This window comes from Triturus cristatus, chromosome 1_1, assembly GCF_964204655.1.
Source record: "Triturus cristatus chromosome 1_1, aTriCri1.1, whole genome shotgun sequence".
Taxonomy (NCBI): Eukaryota; Metazoa; Chordata; class Amphibia; order Caudata; family Salamandridae; genus Triturus; species Triturus cristatus.
Genome location: NC_140579.1, coordinates 57,976,766 through 57,993,594, shown reverse-complemented (window position 1 = coordinate 57,993,594; position 16,829 = coordinate 57,976,766). Strand labels below are relative to the sequence as shown.

The 16,829-nt window shown below is 44.7% G+C and overlaps 1 protein-coding gene and 1 long non-coding RNA gene across 2 annotated transcripts in view; one reads left to right on the top strand and one right to left on the bottom strand.

The window, feature by feature from the left end:
* Window positions 1–7,544, bottom strand: part of LOC146869387 (natural cytotoxicity triggering receptor 3-like) — a 62,246-nt gene extending 54,702 nt beyond the window's left edge. The window contains exon 1 of the mRNA XM_085653841.1: window positions 7,366–7,544. Coding sequence (XP_085509967.1) covers window positions 7,366–7,513 — 148 coding nt within the window. The 5' untranslated portion in view covers window positions 7,514–7,544. The remainder of the gene's footprint in view (window positions 1–7,365) is intronic.
* The window catches only part of LOC146869386 (uncharacterized), an 84,761-nt gene that overhangs the window by 49,217 nt on the left and 18,715 nt on the right, over window positions 1–16,829 (top strand). The window lies entirely within an intron of this gene.

Below are 16,829 nucleotides of genomic sequence, written 5' to 3'. Positions count from 1 at the left end.
CTCACCAAGAACTTGTTATATACTAATAACATTAGGAAAATTGATATACTCGAATGTTGTAAGAAACAAAATAGAATTGGCATAATGTATCAGACTATGCTGACCCGGATGGAAGACAATCTTGATTCGTTCACTCTAAAATGGCAAAAGGATTTGGGTATAGAGACTATTAACTTATCTGATGCTCTATATTTATCTGATTTAGCTCTAATTAATGGATCTTTTAAAAGCCAATTCTTTATGAGTATTTTTGATCTATATTATACTCCAGATAAATTGATGAAATGGAAAGCTAATAGGGGTGATAAATGCAGTCGATGTAATCTTCTTGGTGCAAATGCCGCACATAGGTTTTTTTTCTGTCCAAAGTTAACTCAATTTATTTCCGAAATCCAACTGTTTTTGAATAATATTATGAATTCATCCGTTATTCTTTCTGCTGAAATTGTCATTTGTGGTGTTCAATCAAATCCTGTTAAAGCGTGGACAATTGCTGAAGAAGGCTTTTTATTTATATCTATGTCTATTTTTCGATACTGTATCACTTCCCACTGGCTTGATTCTGACTCTCCATCATTTATACAATGGCAATCGAAATTGTTGAATATTTATCAGCTAGAGCAAGCTGTGTATCGGCTAAAAGGGAAGAAAAAGAGAGCTCTAGGCTTAAATATCTGGGCCCCTATTAGCAACTGGATTCAGTCTTAGAAGAGAAGACAAACTTTTCTTTCTCAATTGTGTTAACTTTTCTTTTTCTATTTTTATGTATGCCTTGTTAAGCTCATTCAATTATCTATGCTGTTGTGAAAATTTAATAAAAAAAATAAATAAAAAAAATAAAAAAGCAAGTACCTTGCTGTTTGCGTCTTTAAAGGGCTTACAGGTATTGGTGGATCAGTGGTTTAGAGACTAACAAAGTACAACAAGTGCCAAAGTTCTGCTAAATATTCCAGACCATTTCTACACCCTGCGGCATTCACTAATGATGCCACAATATGTACCCTTAATTCGTAAGATAGGACTTGGCCACCTTGTGGACTGGGCTGTGCTATGGGGGAGTTTTCTGCATAAGTGGAGCCTGGCTTTTGGAGCCTTTAGTATAAAAGACACAACTTTGTCAAAAAATTGGCGAAATTGAGCACTTCCCCGTTAGATCAAAAGTGGTTCCAAAAGTCAACTCTGGAGTAGGATAAATTAGCAATCAGTGAAAATGCTCCCTCAAGGCCTATATTTCTTTTATTATGAGACTAAGTTCAACTTGGGCTCAACAATCAGTTAAATAATTTCAGTAAACTAACATAATTGATTTTTCATCATTATTTATTTCGTTTCTTTATATATTTAATTGCAGTTAATTTTCTTTCTTATTTCGGCATTAAAACGTTTTGGGGGATATATATGTCAAAAAACGTCGACAATGTTTCCACAAAGAATTTAACGGTGCACACAAAATACTGTCGAATACAGACGATCCTTAGTAGCCAGCTTTCCCATAAATGTATCTGTACAGGGAGAAGTATATATGACCCGTTGCCCAAGTATATCCATGTGAATCTTTTTAATTGCGTTGTTTGCACACTCTGTAACATATTAGAAATTGAATTGGGGCATTTTTTTTCCTTCCCTATTTGCGCAGTAAGAGCACTCCCTCACTTCCGGCGGCACAGAGCTAGGCACCATTTCCAGCCCACCGGTACTATATCAATGCACGCTGCGCGTTCGCACGTGCTTGAGGGCTGACTTTAACCTTAACCTGCAAACTTTGTCTGTGTTTTCGCTGGCTTTGCCGCGATTTTTAGAATTGTGGTGCATGCTTGATTTTACATCATTTTAATAGCGTTCTTTGCACACTTTCAAATTAAATTTTACCTGCAACCTTGTACTTGTCCTTTCGCTGGTCCCGCCGCGATTCTCTGAATTGTGGTGTATGCTGTACTGTGAATCTTTTTAATTGCGTTGTTTGCACACTCTGTAACATAATAGAAATTGAATTGGGGCATTTTTTTTCCTTCCCTATTTGCGCAGTGAGAGCACTCCCTCACTTCCGGCGGCACAGACCTAGGCGCCATTTTGTTTTGTAGGCGCTCTAGTCTCCAGCCCACCGGCACTATATCAATGCACGCTGCGTGTTCGCGCAGCGGACAAGTGCAGCGGGCGTGCCTAAGGCAAGCCCGTCTGCGCCCGTCAGTGGCGCGTCTGGGGCCGGGGCCAGTAATGCTGCCCATTTTGGGGCCAATGGCTCTCGTCTCCCTCCCTACTCTAGCGAGCGGCTCAAACAGCTTTGTGGTTCATGCTGGAACTCTCTGATGTCTCCTAACCTCCACGGGGTACGAAACTTTGTTTGTGGGGCTTGTGGCTTTCGGCTCGAGCTGGGTGCTACAGATGCCACTACAACGGGCAGTGCCTCTGTCATTTCGGCGGCGCTGCTCAACATTCGCTCTTTGAACAAGCATTACACTGAGGTGTTCGAGCTCCTGGACGATAAATCTCTGGACTTTCTCTTTGTTACGGAGACGTGGCTTGACAACTCCTCTGATCCAATTATCTCCATGGCTATCCCATCGGGTTATAAAATCAGCAGGTTAGACCGGATAACAGGGAGAGGCGGGGGGCTGGCTGTTATCTTCAAAGAGAGGTGGGAGCTGGCCAAGTGTTCTCTTAGTACGTGGGGCGGCTGTGAAGCTCTGGATTTCACTATTCGCTGCTCTGCCCACTTTTATCTGGGCGGCTCTCTGATCTATCGCCCGCCGTGAGCGGCACACACCTTCCTTCAGGCCTGTGTGGAGGCGGTCTCTTCGAGAGCCTTGCAGTTTTCTCATTATCTGCTTTTAGGCGACCTCAATATCCATCTTGACCTGGAAAACTCAAGGGACACATGTGAGCTCCTGGATATCTGCCAGTCTGCACTTCTCTCACAATGGGTCGACCAGCCGACTCACCTCGGGGGTCACACTCTTGATCCTATCTTTTTCAACTTCCCTCTCTCCATCATAGCCCCGCTTCCGGTCCCCTGGTCTGATCACTACTTAATTGGTTTCTCTTGGGCAGTATCTTCTCCCAGTACTAGACCTGTCGTCGGTCACAAACCGGCGTTCAAGAAGGTCGACCCTACCTTCTATGCGAGGACGCTGGAGGCTAATAGGCCAACTTTGCCACAAGATCTGGATCGGTGTCTTGTTACCTTTTCCAACTGGCTCCAAGACTCTTGGGCGTTAATCGCCACTCCGACCTCGGCTATACAGACTAGGGACTCACCCTCCAAACCTTGGTTTACGGAAGACCTCCATCATCTTAAGCAGGGATGCAAGAAATTGGAGCGCTCTTGGCGTCTCAGCAACTACTGCCCAGTAGCTAAGGCTAAGCTCAGGCAGGGCCAGAAAAATTACTATAAAGCTATCTCATCGGCAAAAAAGGTCTTCTTTTCCATCCGGATTGCCCAGGCCCAGAACAACTCCAAGGAGATTTTCTCAATCGTTCAGAGCTTTATGTCCCCTGTAGCGCAGAGCAGTATCTTACCGGTGACAGTCAATTGGTGCGAGACGCTTTCCACATTCTTCCGGGATAAGATTTTAAAGATACAAGGCAGTTTCTCTCGCACGGCTGTGTCTGGACTCATCGACCACCGCTCCTGGTGCATTGCCTTCCGAGTATTCCCTGTCTAACTTCTCTCCGGTGGACTTGTCCTGAACTCTAAGAATTCTGCAGGGCCTGAAGTCCGGTTCTCCAGACGATCCGTGCGCGGCTAGACTTCTGGCCTCGGTGGCAGAGACGGTGAATGGGGAAGTCAACTACATCATTAACCTGTCCTTGCAGGAGGCCAGGGTCCCTGTTGTTGGAAGCAGGCCAAAGTCTTCCCTCTGCTGAAGAAACCTACTCTTGATCCCGCGATTCCGGGGAACTACAGGCCTATCTCTCTTCTCCCTAGCCTGTCGAATGTATGTGAGAAAGTAGTGAACAGACAGTTGTCGGAGTTTGTCGAGGGGGCGGGACTTCTTCACCCAGCTCAATCTGGCTTCCGCCCTTTCTTTAGCACGGAAGGTGCTCTTGTGGAAGTTTCGGAGGCAATTCGGGATTGTCTCGACGCCGGCGGGAAGGCAGCCCTTGTGCTGCTCAACCTGTCGGCGGCCTTTGACACTGTCCCCCACTCACTGCTGTTGCGTAGACTGTCGGAGATCGGGGTGTCCAACCTCGCTTGGGGTTGGATTAAATCCTTTTTGGATGGCCGGCTCCAGCAAAGCTGGATACCTCCGTTGGTCTCGTCACCTCTTCAAGTGAGCACGGGGGTTCCTCAGGGGTCCTCCCTCAGCCCCCTTTTGTTTAATATCTACCTCACTCCCCTGGTGGCTCTAGCGGAGGGGCTGGGGGCTAAGGTCATTGCTTACGCAGATGACACACAACTTCTGTTTACTTGGGAGAAGCAGGGGGCCTCGGTTGACCTTGTGCAGAGGTGTCTTTCCTCGGTCTTTAAGTGGCTGGCAGCTGCCCAATTAAAGTGTAACGAGGATAAATCCGAGGTTCTAATGTTTGGCGACTTCCCCCTTGGGTTCAGAGAGTCTATCTGGCCTCCAGAATTCCCTCTGCCTGCCTCCACGAGTCAGACCGTGAAGAATCTGGGGGACTATTTTGACTGCAATCTCTCCTTTGCTAGTCAGGTTAAGCGTCTTACAGGGTGTTGTTTCGGCCTCCTCAGAATTCTGAGAAGATTCCTTCCACTTCTCCCTCAAGCGGCTAGGGAATCGGTGGTTCGGGCATTGATCCTGTCTCGACTCGACTATGTCAATGCTCTTTATGCTGGGATCCCAGCTTACGCTCTTAACAAGCTTCAGGTGACCCAGAATGCGGCGGCCCGCATGTTGGGTGGCCTGGCTCCCAGGCAGAGCGTCCATGATTACCGCCGCTCCCTTCATTGGTTACCGGTCAAGGCACGTGTGTCATTTAAAGCTCTCACTATAGCCCATCGCGCTTTACATGGGCAAGGCCCCGGCTACTTGCAGAAACGCTTCTCGTTTTACGTGCCAGGGAGATCCTTATACTCCTCATCCCTCAGGCTGATGAAGATTCCTGGATTCCAGCGTCATCGGCTAGGGGGCACCTCTTTGGTTGTGCTCGCAGGACGCGCTTGGAATGCGCTCCCCCTGTCGCTCCGCACTGTTGATGACCTTGGCGTTTTTAAGAAATTGCTAAAGACATCTCTTTTCTTAAAGTCTGGTTATAGTTTGTCTCCCTTGGGCCGCGCTGGGACACTCCTCGGAGTAGCTGCGCGCGTAAGAAATGCAGATAACATAACATAACATTGTTGACAGCCATTTGATTCTTCGTCCATAATTCTGGTGACCCTAAGCTAATTTGATATTTTCGAACTTATGTCATGTCTGCGCATTTTAATAAACTTTTTTCAGACATGTATTGTGTCATGCTGCAATATATTATTTGTGTACCTATTTTATTTATTTTTATTTATTTAAAAAAAGTTTTGTACCTATTTTGTTACAATTTTTAGTTATAGGTTCTTTTTATTCCAAAGATTTATATCATACATTCTTTGGTAGGAGGATACCACCTTACAGTGGATAACAGTGGCACCTTATACCATTTGTAACTACATAGTTGTGGAAAAAAGAGGATTCCTATATGCGTCTCATTCTACTAAAATAGGTGCGTACACCTTTGTCATCTGTATACTATCCTCAGCTTCTTAGCATCTATTTCGCTTAGGGAGACTGACGAAAGCACGTACATTAATTAAAAAAATCTTTCTGTTTAGAAATCAAAGTCCACTTTGGGACGTTGTCTTTGAAGAAACCGATTTCTCTTATCGGTCAAACACTCTATGACAATACTTTGGGTGAGGCGTAAGTAGCCACACACATTTTGTTGACACTATAGCCCTTAATATTACTTTCTAGCTTTAATGGTTTTGTTACATCCTCTCCATACAGATCTTTCACCTTTATAAGACGCGGTTGCTTAATCCTGCCAGCAGTCCTTTGACTAGTCCCCTTGTAAGTACGAGCAGGCACGCTTCTGAAACAGTAATATCACACATGTATGGCAACATAGAAAACTATCACTTGCTATGTTCTTTTCTTCTCTCTGGGCTAAAATATCTTAGGCTTTACTCTCTGGAACTCAGGTGACTACAACTTCTTGCCCTTCTGGGTGTTCTACGTTCTCCCCCTTTCTGATGACTTTTTACCTGAAAATAACACGTCATGTACTTACAACACCCCCATGGTAAGTATGGGGAGTCACACTCTTCTGTGGTGTGGGTATTAATAGGTATTACTTTCTGGTCTGTGTAAATAACTCAATAATTTTGTGAATCTTGGTCCAATAGATTAGTAAACCTGTAAATATGGGCTCATAATACTTGTTATTTATGCTTCTTAGGTCGCCTGGTTGTTGTTTGATTGTGTGGGTATCTGGAAAGGTCATGAAGAAGGTGGTTGTACTACTCTTCGCAAGCCACCGAAACGCGCGTCGACCTAATGCTCAGATCCTGTTGCACATATGCATTATACTTGGTCGTGGAGACTTTGTTTCCTGTAGTCTCCCCTTTCCTCAAATGTGTTCTGTGTGAATGTGGTATGAGTTTGTATGTGTTTGGATGAGTTTTGTCTATTGTTTTGGTATTTAACATATGTAGTTGTTTTCTGGGGTTTCTGTATTCGACAGCATTTTGAATGCGCCGTTAAATTCTTTGTGGAAACATTGTCGACTTTTATTGACATATATATCCAAAAAAAGGTTTTTAAGCTGAAATAAGAAAGAAAATGAACTGCAATGAAATATATAAAGAAACTAGATAAATAATGATGAAAAATCAATTATGTTAGTTTAGTGAAATGATTGAACTGGTTGTTGAGCCCAAGTTGAACTTAGTCTCACAATAAAAGAAATATAAGCCTTGAGGGAGCCTTTTTACTGATTGTTTGGCTTCTCCCCTCTTCTCCCTCGCCTTAACTAATCTTTCTGTAGAGAGGGGGTCCCCACTTCTGAAGTAGTATAAATTAGCAGACAGGTGAAGCAGAACTTCTGATAAGTCCATATTGTCACTTTTCAGCTTCCTTGCATTTTTACTTCAGGTTACATTAGTGGTAAACTCACTGCAGTCAGCACAGGGCTCAAAAGGGATATTCTTCAGTTTCAGACTTCCTGAAATAAAATGGAAAGTACTATTTTGATGGTTCCTGCTAGCACAAATAAGCACACCTCGTTTAAGCCCCCATTAAAGTATCTTGTTGTAAGAGAAGGCGGATAGAATGTCGCTGTAAAGTCCACTCACCATGCAACGGACTGCAGCCATCACGCGGCACCTTACAAGTCACCAATAAATTACTAACTAAATAAATAAATTATACTCACCAGAGAGAAGCAGGCAGGATAGGACCTTCATAAACAGAAGCTTCTTCGAAGGACCCCATGCTGGGCAGTGCGTGTGCGAACCCTTGGGGTACTGCGCACAGGTCATGATCGCGCTGGTGCGTCCTTCAGCACGGTGAAGGCTCACCATTGTAAGAGGAGAGCAGAAACGTGTTGTGGGAGTTGGCTGAGGGGTACTGAGAGGGGATTGTACACCTGCTAATGAGGTCACTTGATTAGCCACAGGTTTGCGTGGCTGCTTTGTGAGAGGAAGGGTTACACACATCCTGTGTTTTGGCTGTAGTAAGAACACCAAACGCCTCTTTGATCTTTCGCAACCTGAATCTACATTGATTTTAGGAGTGGTCTTTGAAACCCTTGAGAATTAATAAAATATGTCCATTTGCACCCACACAAGGCAGAAAGATTGTGGGTACAGATTACCAAATTTGGTTATTTGTCTTCAGCTGGTATGAATTGGTTGAAGCAGAGGTAAAGGGCATGGTGGGCCAAGCTCTGCCCCAGGCTTTGAGCATGAGACATTAGGAGAAACATATTGTTTCCTGAATACATTTGCCAGATTAAAATAGAACTTGTAGTACTGCAGTTAAAATCTCAAACTGGGCATAACAGTGTCAATCTGTATGGGGGTGCGTTGTTGTAAAGGTATGTGGTCGGGCCCTAGGGTGTTCAGTCAGAATTAACCAGACTGTCCACGAGAGTACATTGTCATTGCTTATTCGAGTGATGAACTTAATTTGAGATCAGTCATCAGTCTTTTGACTATGCATCAGTCAAAACAAGAATCTGCCACGTTCGGATGTTCAGATGCCATCCCTGAACACCTGTTCAGGTGAGAAGGATATTGTGCCCACAGGTGGCAGGAATCTGGGGAGACAAGCAAGGGCAGTGAGAGAGAGGGACACTGCAGAGGAAGTCACTCTTTAAAATGAATTCGTCAAAGGGGAGGGATGGACAGGACAGACTGCTTCAGTGTTGGCTGAACTGGAGCTCACTGAACCGGATGTAGGGCAGAGAGAGGTCAAGAGGTGAGTAGCGAATTCTAACCGAAGTGAACCCAGAGGGAAGAAAATAATAAACATGAGTTTCAGATAATGGATGCAAAGACTCACAAACAACTCACACCATCGAGCCAGGCAAAGGCTGAGTGTCGAGGATGTTATGAAATACGACTGTAGCCCTAATGCCCCGGAAGTGTACACCCATGGACAGGAAGTGAGGGTAGAGCGAGTCAGCGGTCCAGAGTTCTCAGCCTCTTCAGATCCCACTGCCTCCAGTCTGTCACATGACCCCTATATTTAATTGCCCATCTATGCCAAGCCTCATTAGTGACAGAATCACAGGAATAGAAGGACACATGGCTGGCCCATGACATCGTCCACAAAATACTCCACATTTATTGACCCTCAGCGAGTAAGCATTCTAGGCACTAAGCCCACAGGAAGGGGCTGGAACTGGAAAAAAAGCATCATTTGAGCATAGAAAGGATCAATAAACAGCAAAAAAGACTCAAAGGAAAGCTTCTGAAATGAGAGTTGAGCAGATACATCCAATGGCAGAAGTATGAGGTCATGTAAACAAGAGAGGGACTGATGGGCTTTTATTCAAGGAGGTCCAGCATACATGCCCAGTTAATCATGTGTAAAGAAAAGAGTATGCAGTTCCTCAAAGAAAAGGCGGGGGGTGCCAAAGGAAAGAAGAGACCGTAAAGCAGAGGAATACCTCTATTCGGAACTAGGGTCCTCACACACCCAGCAAGCTAGGTGTCATGCTTCATCATATGGACCTGCTCCTCGTCGGGCCGGCGCTGCAATGCCCGACGGGCACCCTAAAAGGGGCTCTTTGGCGGAGATCTTCAGTTCCTGGCCGTATGATGCAGTGTGTGTGAGAGGGACCTAGTGGTGTAGATGTGAGTGCAGGTAAGTGAATTAAAACAAGTTAGAGAGTCCAAAAATAATTTTATTGGGGATGGCTCTCTACCTGAATAAAAATGTGTGGGAGCAGAATGGCAGATAACTGATGTTAAGATTCAGTTTGGCTATGCTCATCTGCGCTGGTCGACATGTTTCTTGCCTGATGGTCCTATTGATCCGTGGCAATTCCTCAGGACCTAAAAAAGCTGTCAGTAATCTACACTGGGTGGTAAGTACAGCTGTTACCTACTACCTGTTGTTAGGAAACGGTCTCGCCATCTGCCTAGGGAAACCTAAAAGAAGAGAAGATCATAAGCAAGGCATCCCAAGCAGAGGCAATGTAAAAAGTGGATGTATTACACAGGTCTAGTTCACAAAGTGATATAAACCCCCTATTGACTAAATGATCTAACATGACTTCTATATTCACCATGTGTCAGTGACTCTATACAGTAAGTAGTGATAGACCTACAGCTAGTGAAATTAAAAACCAATTAAAAATTAAAACAGAAGACTGTAATTCACATGTTATCCAAATCGATACTAGGATAGAGTGACTAAGGTGTTCTAGAGGCTCAAGGTGAAACTCATGGGACACTCACCTAATATGGTTTAGTACCATACTCCTATCCGTGGCCGTGGCGCCACCTGGACACCAAGACTCTGGTGTCCTAGTGAAAAACAAAGTGATACATGGGGTGACAACAACTGGTCCGACAAGTATTTACGGCAAATATAAATATCAACTCTAAAGCCCATGTGTGGTCCTGTTGCATGAGCTGCTGTGATGCGAGTCTCAGGCCGCTGGAGGTAATCAGATGATGGGATAGCACCGCGGAGCAAACTTAAAGATAAAGAAGAAGTCACAACAATTGTTAATGCCCAGCCGGTCAGGGTATCAGCCAGTAGAAACCGCGTGACCGTTGACTAATGGCACCAATTCACACTCACTCGTACCACTCGGAGAGTCCGGGGCAAGTCCGGATCTGCCGTGAGTGTAAATCGGCAAAATATCAAGGAACCACCAGCTCTCCCCAGTATCGAGCGAGACGCGTAATTCCGCCCATAGTATGTGTCCCGTGTCACTCACTAGCGAGATATGGTGACAGAATCTAGAATGGAGCAGGCACTGACAACACTGTGTCAAAGTCATGTATTGTCAGTTTGGCGGCGGAGATAAGATCACCAAAAGATATCCCAATCAATGCTGACAGCGCAAACACACCACTCACCTGACCAGTCAATAGCCTCAGGGCGTGCAGTCATATCGCCGATCTACTTACTTTGAGGTTGTTGCAGGAAGGGCTATCAACCTACCCTCGCGCCACTCGACCCGGGAATACTGATGGCCGGTGTGGTGCCAAAACAGATATACCGGCTGAATCGTTTAGCGGAGGGCGTGTCTAGTACCCGGAAGTTTGTAGAATGCGTGAGTATGGACAAAGCCTCGCATGAGATTGTCAGACAACGGCGGCCATCTTGGAATGGTGTCTAAGTACATACAAGTCTGAGTAACCCTTGGAAAACGAGTATGGTAATTAAGTTGAAAAACATGGCCGGAATCCCACATAGGGTGTCAAATACAGCGGCCATCTTGGAATGGTGTCTATGTACATTCAAGTCTAAGTAACCCTTAGAAAACGAGTATGGTAGTTAAGTTGGACAGCATGGCCGGAATCCCACATAGGGTGTCAAATACAGCGGCCATCATGGAACGGTGTCTGTATACACTGGAATCTAAGGGACCCTCTAGATATGGGGGTAATAGTAACCAGGTGAGGACACGGAAAGTGTAAGCCGCTAAAAACCGTGGAAGACTGCTTTATCTGTCCATAAGTGCTGCCCACGGGATCTGATCATTTAAGCCTTCTCGGTCTGTCTTAAGGCGATGCACCCATCGCTGTTCGATCTTGAACAGTGCTCTCTGTGTAATCTTAGGATGTGCCTCAAGGATTACCCATCTAAGGGAGTCTGGTGTGTGGTTGTTTTCTTTGCAGTGGGTGTACAATTTAGTAGTGACTCTCTGACATCTCACATTGCTCTTGTGCTCAGTTATGCGTGTTTTTACTGTTCGCATGGTCATGCCTATATATCTCTGTTCACAGGGGCAGGTAATTAAATAAATACACTGCGCGGTGTTGCAATTGGTATGACGTTGTAGCCTCCATGTGAATGAGTCTGAAAAAACCACCTCTTTAGTCACCGAAGTTTGATGGCAGACAGCACAGGATCCACAGGGGTAGTGTCCTCTCACAGGTGGGAGACCCCAGAGAGTGCTTTGGTCATGGTGGTGAGTCTGTCTAGGCCTCGTGTTGATAAGAATATCTTTCAGATTTTGTGTGCGCTTGAATGCAAAGCGAGGGGGCGGGATAGTGAGGTCACCTGCAGTGAGTATTCCCCAATGCTTCTTAATTATACCCTTGATGGTAGTGGAATTGGGAGTAAAGGATGTGACACAGGTTAAAGTTTCTGTCCTCTCCTTATTGTTAGTTTGTAGCAGAACTTCTCGCGGGTTATTGCGAGCCCTTTTCAATGAGTTTTTTACTTGGCGCTCAGGGTAGCCTCTTATCCTGAGGTTTTTACTCAACTGGTCAGCTTCAATTAAGTAGTCATTGGTGTTAGAACAGTTCCTCCTCAGGCGGAGGAATTGCCCAAAGGGTAAATTATCCCTAAGGGCCTTGGGGTGATGGCTACTGTATAAGAGTAAACTATTCCTATCAGTAGGCTTTTTGTAAAGAGTGGTGCTCAGGCTTGTGTCCCCTAGTGTGACCATGAGATCCAAGAAGGGTACATTAGAGTCAGAGATAGTGTGTGTAAATTTCAGGAACGGGTTCTGGGCATTGATCCAATCGCAAAATGCTAGGCATGTCTGCTGGTCCCCCTTCCAGAAGATCAAAATGTCATCAATAAAACGCCTCCACAAAGTTAGATTGATGATAAAGGGATTACTGGGGTGCCTGATGACTTCCTCCTCAAAGCTGGCCATGTAAATACAGGCCACACTAGGGGCGAAGGTGCTACCCATCGATGTACCCTGTGATTGGTGGAATAGCTGTGAATTATACTCAAAGTAGTTTTCAGTTAGAGCCAGTGTGGCGCACTCCATCACAAAGGGAATAGGGGTAGGTGATGTCCATTCCTCTTTCATAAGGGCATTCTTGATTGCCACCAAGGTGGCACGTTGGGGGATATTCGTGTACAATGCCTCCACATCCAACGTTACCAGGAGGTCGATATTGCTCGTGTCATGTGTCTCCTCTATGATTTGTAAGATGTCCGTAGTGTCACGGATGTAGGATGGAGTTTTTTTAACCAGAGGCTGTAAGAAGTGATCAACAAATCTTGAGAGGGGTTCCAGGAGTGAACCTATACCCGATACAATAGGTCGTCCCGGGACTGGTGTGGTGCCCTTATGTATCTTGGGTAAAGTGTAGAAGTACGGGGTCCTAGGCTCCCTGGTATTGAGGAATTCAGCTTCCTTTTTGCTGATCCATCCATTACTCTCAGCTTCGAAAGTGATGGTCGCGATCCTAGTGGCAAGCCTCGGTGTGGGGTCAACGGAGATGGGGGTGTAGTACTTAGTATTGTCAAGTTGGCGTCTACACTCTCGGTCATAGTCAGTGACGTTCTGTATCACCGTCGCTCCTCCCTTATCTGCCTGTTTGATAATAATGCTATTATCATTGGCTAGGGTTTTAGCTGCTGTCAACTCCGCATTGGACATATTGTGATAAAATCCCCTAGAAGGAATTGACCCCAAGTCACGAAGCACAGCTTTCTCAAATGTGAGTACTTCGGGGGGCACCATGTTGTTAGTGGGGGTAAATCTGGATGGATTACGTAACCCCGTGTCCATGGACTCAGTGGTTGGTTGGTCTTGAAAGAAAGCCTTGAGACGTATTTTTCTAAGGAAGTCATGAATCTCACAATTGTCCCTGAAATTGTCAGTTCTCGGTGTGGGGACATAACCGAGTCCTTTCTCGAGGACTTCCTCCTCCAAACGGCTCAAGGGTCTGTCTGACAGGTTCACCACTAATTCTTTTTCCCTCTGTTTCTGCCCCTGGGTGCTGACTGGAATTGTTCCTGGTCCTGCCACTGAACTCCTTTGGTTGGCCCTCTTTTTCGACCTCTTCCTCTGCCCCAACCTCTGTCTAAAAAAGGAGGGTTGCCAGGGGGATAGAATTGGGGCTGGCCATGTGGAAACATAGGGAACTGCCAAAAAGGAGGTTGTGGTGGACCCGTATAGACTGGGGCGTTGCTGTAAACAGGGTAAGGTGATTGAAAGTTCCTTTTTTGTTGGTTCCCTCCCCAACTATTGGAACTCGAGTCACTGCTCGTTGACCCCCTTCTCGAATTGTCGGGACTCTCATCAGATGAGTAGCTATTCTTGGTTGCCTGAAAGTCTGCTCTCAAATAGGGAAAGATCTTCTCTTTATCAAACTTCTGAATGTCCTTCTGAAGTTTGTTGATCTTCAATTTGAGTAGATACTCTTTGTTTTCAGCAATCTCATTGTTTATTTCCGCCAGTTTTGCTTTAAATGCGGTATTCTGGGTCGTGGATTTAAGTGCACTCTCTGCTGCCTGTATCCTCACTAATAGGGCGTCTGCTAATCTCTGGGCCGTGTTAATTATGAGAACCAAGAGATCTCTCGTGCATTTCCACGAGACTAGACTCCATTCCTTCTTGAAAGTCGGATCTTCCAAGAAAAGTCTAGGGAAGACGTTAATAATGAGTCCACTAGGCGCAATATTTGCTCTTAAATATTCCGTCATAAGGGCCCCATGTAGTGTGATCTTAATCCACTCCCTTTTCAACGTGGTTAGAGAAGTCCAGTCTTCTGTTTGTGACCCTGAGGCCACAGAACCCCCACTCCCAAGAAGGGAGGGAGTTTTTCTTAAAATATCGGCTACTGAACTAGACCTGTGTAATACATCCACTTTTTACATTGCCTCTGCTTGGGATGCCTTGCTTATGATCTTCTCTTCTTTTAGGTTTCCCTAGGCAGATGGCGAGACCGTTTCCTAACAACAGGTAGTAGGTAACAGCTGTACTTACCACCCAGTGTAGATTACTGACAGCTTTTTTAGGTCCTGAGGAATTGCCACGGATCAATAGGACCATCAGGCAAGAAACATGTCGACCAGCGCAGATGAGCATAGCCAAACTGAATCTTAACATCAGTTAGCTGCCATTCTGCTCCCACACATTTTTATTCAGGTAGAGAGCCATCCCCAATAAAATTATTTTTGGACTCTCTAACTTGTTTTAATTCACTTACCTGCACTCACATCTACACCACTAGGTCCCTCTCACACACACTGCATCATACGGCCAGGAACTGAAGATCTCCGCCAAAGAGCCCCTTTTAGGGTGCCCGTCGGGCATTGCAGCGCCGGCCCGACGAGGAGCAGGTCCATATGATGAAGCATGACACCTAGCTTGCTGGGTGTGTGAGGACCCTAGTTCCGAATAGAAGTATGAGGTCCCCACATGCTCAAATACCTGAGATTTAGGCCGAATAGAAACTCCCGACCCCACAGTATATACAAATGCAAGAATGCTCATGCACAGACATATAGATGCAAACAGGTCAGAGAGAATTAGAGACAGCATCCTAGCACAATTCCCTATGTCTACATGTTTTGTGTCAGGTTTGTGCTGTTGTAGGGTCTAATTGCTTTGAGATGAAAAGCATTCCAGTTGAACTCTTAGAATTTGAATGCAGGGGGTACATTAAATTGTGATCCTTGGCCAACGGCATGCAAAACTTGTCCCGTTCACTACATGTTGGCACTCAAACCAGCCAGACCTTTACAGGGGAAAAAGGTGCAGCATGTAGCAGAATATGTGCATTTCTCTGCAGTAAACACCAAAATCCACGTTATTCCTCAAAAAATTCAGAATAGGTGATAAATATTGACACTGATAAATTCCGAACACGAGTTCAGATTTATATTGGGCGTTGTAAATATCGCATCCAAAAGAGGCTATTCGTAATAGGACTCATAGTCAGTGCTCGTTTACAAAACCATGGGGCCAGCATCTTATAAAGGGGACATTCATACACCTAATATGGCAAACAGAGAAACATCACCAACTCTAGCTTGACCAGGAAGTGCCAAGCAACAGCAAGGCTGTATCAACTGGTCTTGATGGTTAAGGGCTTTGATAATCAGTGAGAAATTGTTTGATGGCCGAAGACAAAAACCAAAACACTTCGGGCCCGATTCACAAAAGTAATCTGAGACAAAATCCTGACTTTACGACTTTCAGTATTCACATAAATAATTAAGGAGTACTAAAGTTAGGATTTTGCCTCAGTTAAACTTAAGTTTTGGTCTTCAGTTAAACTTAAGACAAACTGAGACAAAATCCTAACTTTACTACTCCTAAATGCCTTCTGTGATACCGAAAGTTGTAAAGTTAGGATTTTGTCTCAGATTACTTTTGTGAATCGAGCCCTTCATTTTCTGGACACCTATATGTGTTTGTCTTTATACTTCTTATGGTCTCTTATCTGCTACACGTTGAATGAATTGTTGTTTGGTTCTGTGTAAAGCATCCATTGCCTTTGTGGTTAGGTCAATACTCTATAAATAACTAAGAATACAACATTTAAATAAACAGCAGGCACAGAAGGGCCATGGCTAAGTACTTGACCTGTGATACCAAAAGGGAATGCCTCAGTCAAAGTCCATGTAAAACAGCTTCATTTCAGAAACTCAAAATTGCTGAGACATCAAAGAGAAGACAATCAATAGACAACAAAGCAGACTTTAAGTTTTCTCATTTTAAAATAATCAAACAAATGCCACAGTAAAAAAATAGTTATTCAGAATATCCTCCACATTTCTTAGAAGAAGATTTCAGTATATTACATTAGTACGTAACTACAACAGAGTCTTGTTGCAATGTTACATCATGTATATTTTACTTTCCCTTCTTCTGGTCTCTCACCTTCCTTCTCCCTGTCCCGCTGGAAAGTTTCTTCCAGCACTATTCCCAGTCAGAAGGTTGTGGTTTTGCCTTAAGCAAAATCAATTGTGAGAGTTAGTTTCCCATTTTGAGTGGCTGTAAGGTGGTGTTTTGTATGTGGAATAAATACAAAAAGTTTTGTTTTTCCACATACTTTATCCAAGTTTTATCTATTTATGTCACTTGATAAGAGTTATTTTTGCCTGCTGTGCTGCGGCAGCCTGACACCACCAATCTGATCCTGCTGAACCAAGCTCTGTCTGTTAGCACTGCTGCACCTGTAAAACATTGCCAGTCATCAGCCATCCTGGTCTTTTACACTAACCTTTCTGATTCATTTGTGGTGGATGGCAGGGAAGAACAAGAGGCCGTGTGCATAAAGTTTGCCCTAGACTACTACTCAAGAGAAATTCCTTGAAGAAGGAATTGAATACGTTGATTGAGAAAGGGATAATAACGCTTACCGAGGCTTCAGAGTGGCTTGCTCCTGTTGTTTTGGACAACAAATCAGGTCGGCTGGGAATAACACTTTGTGTTGAACTATGTGACATGAATAC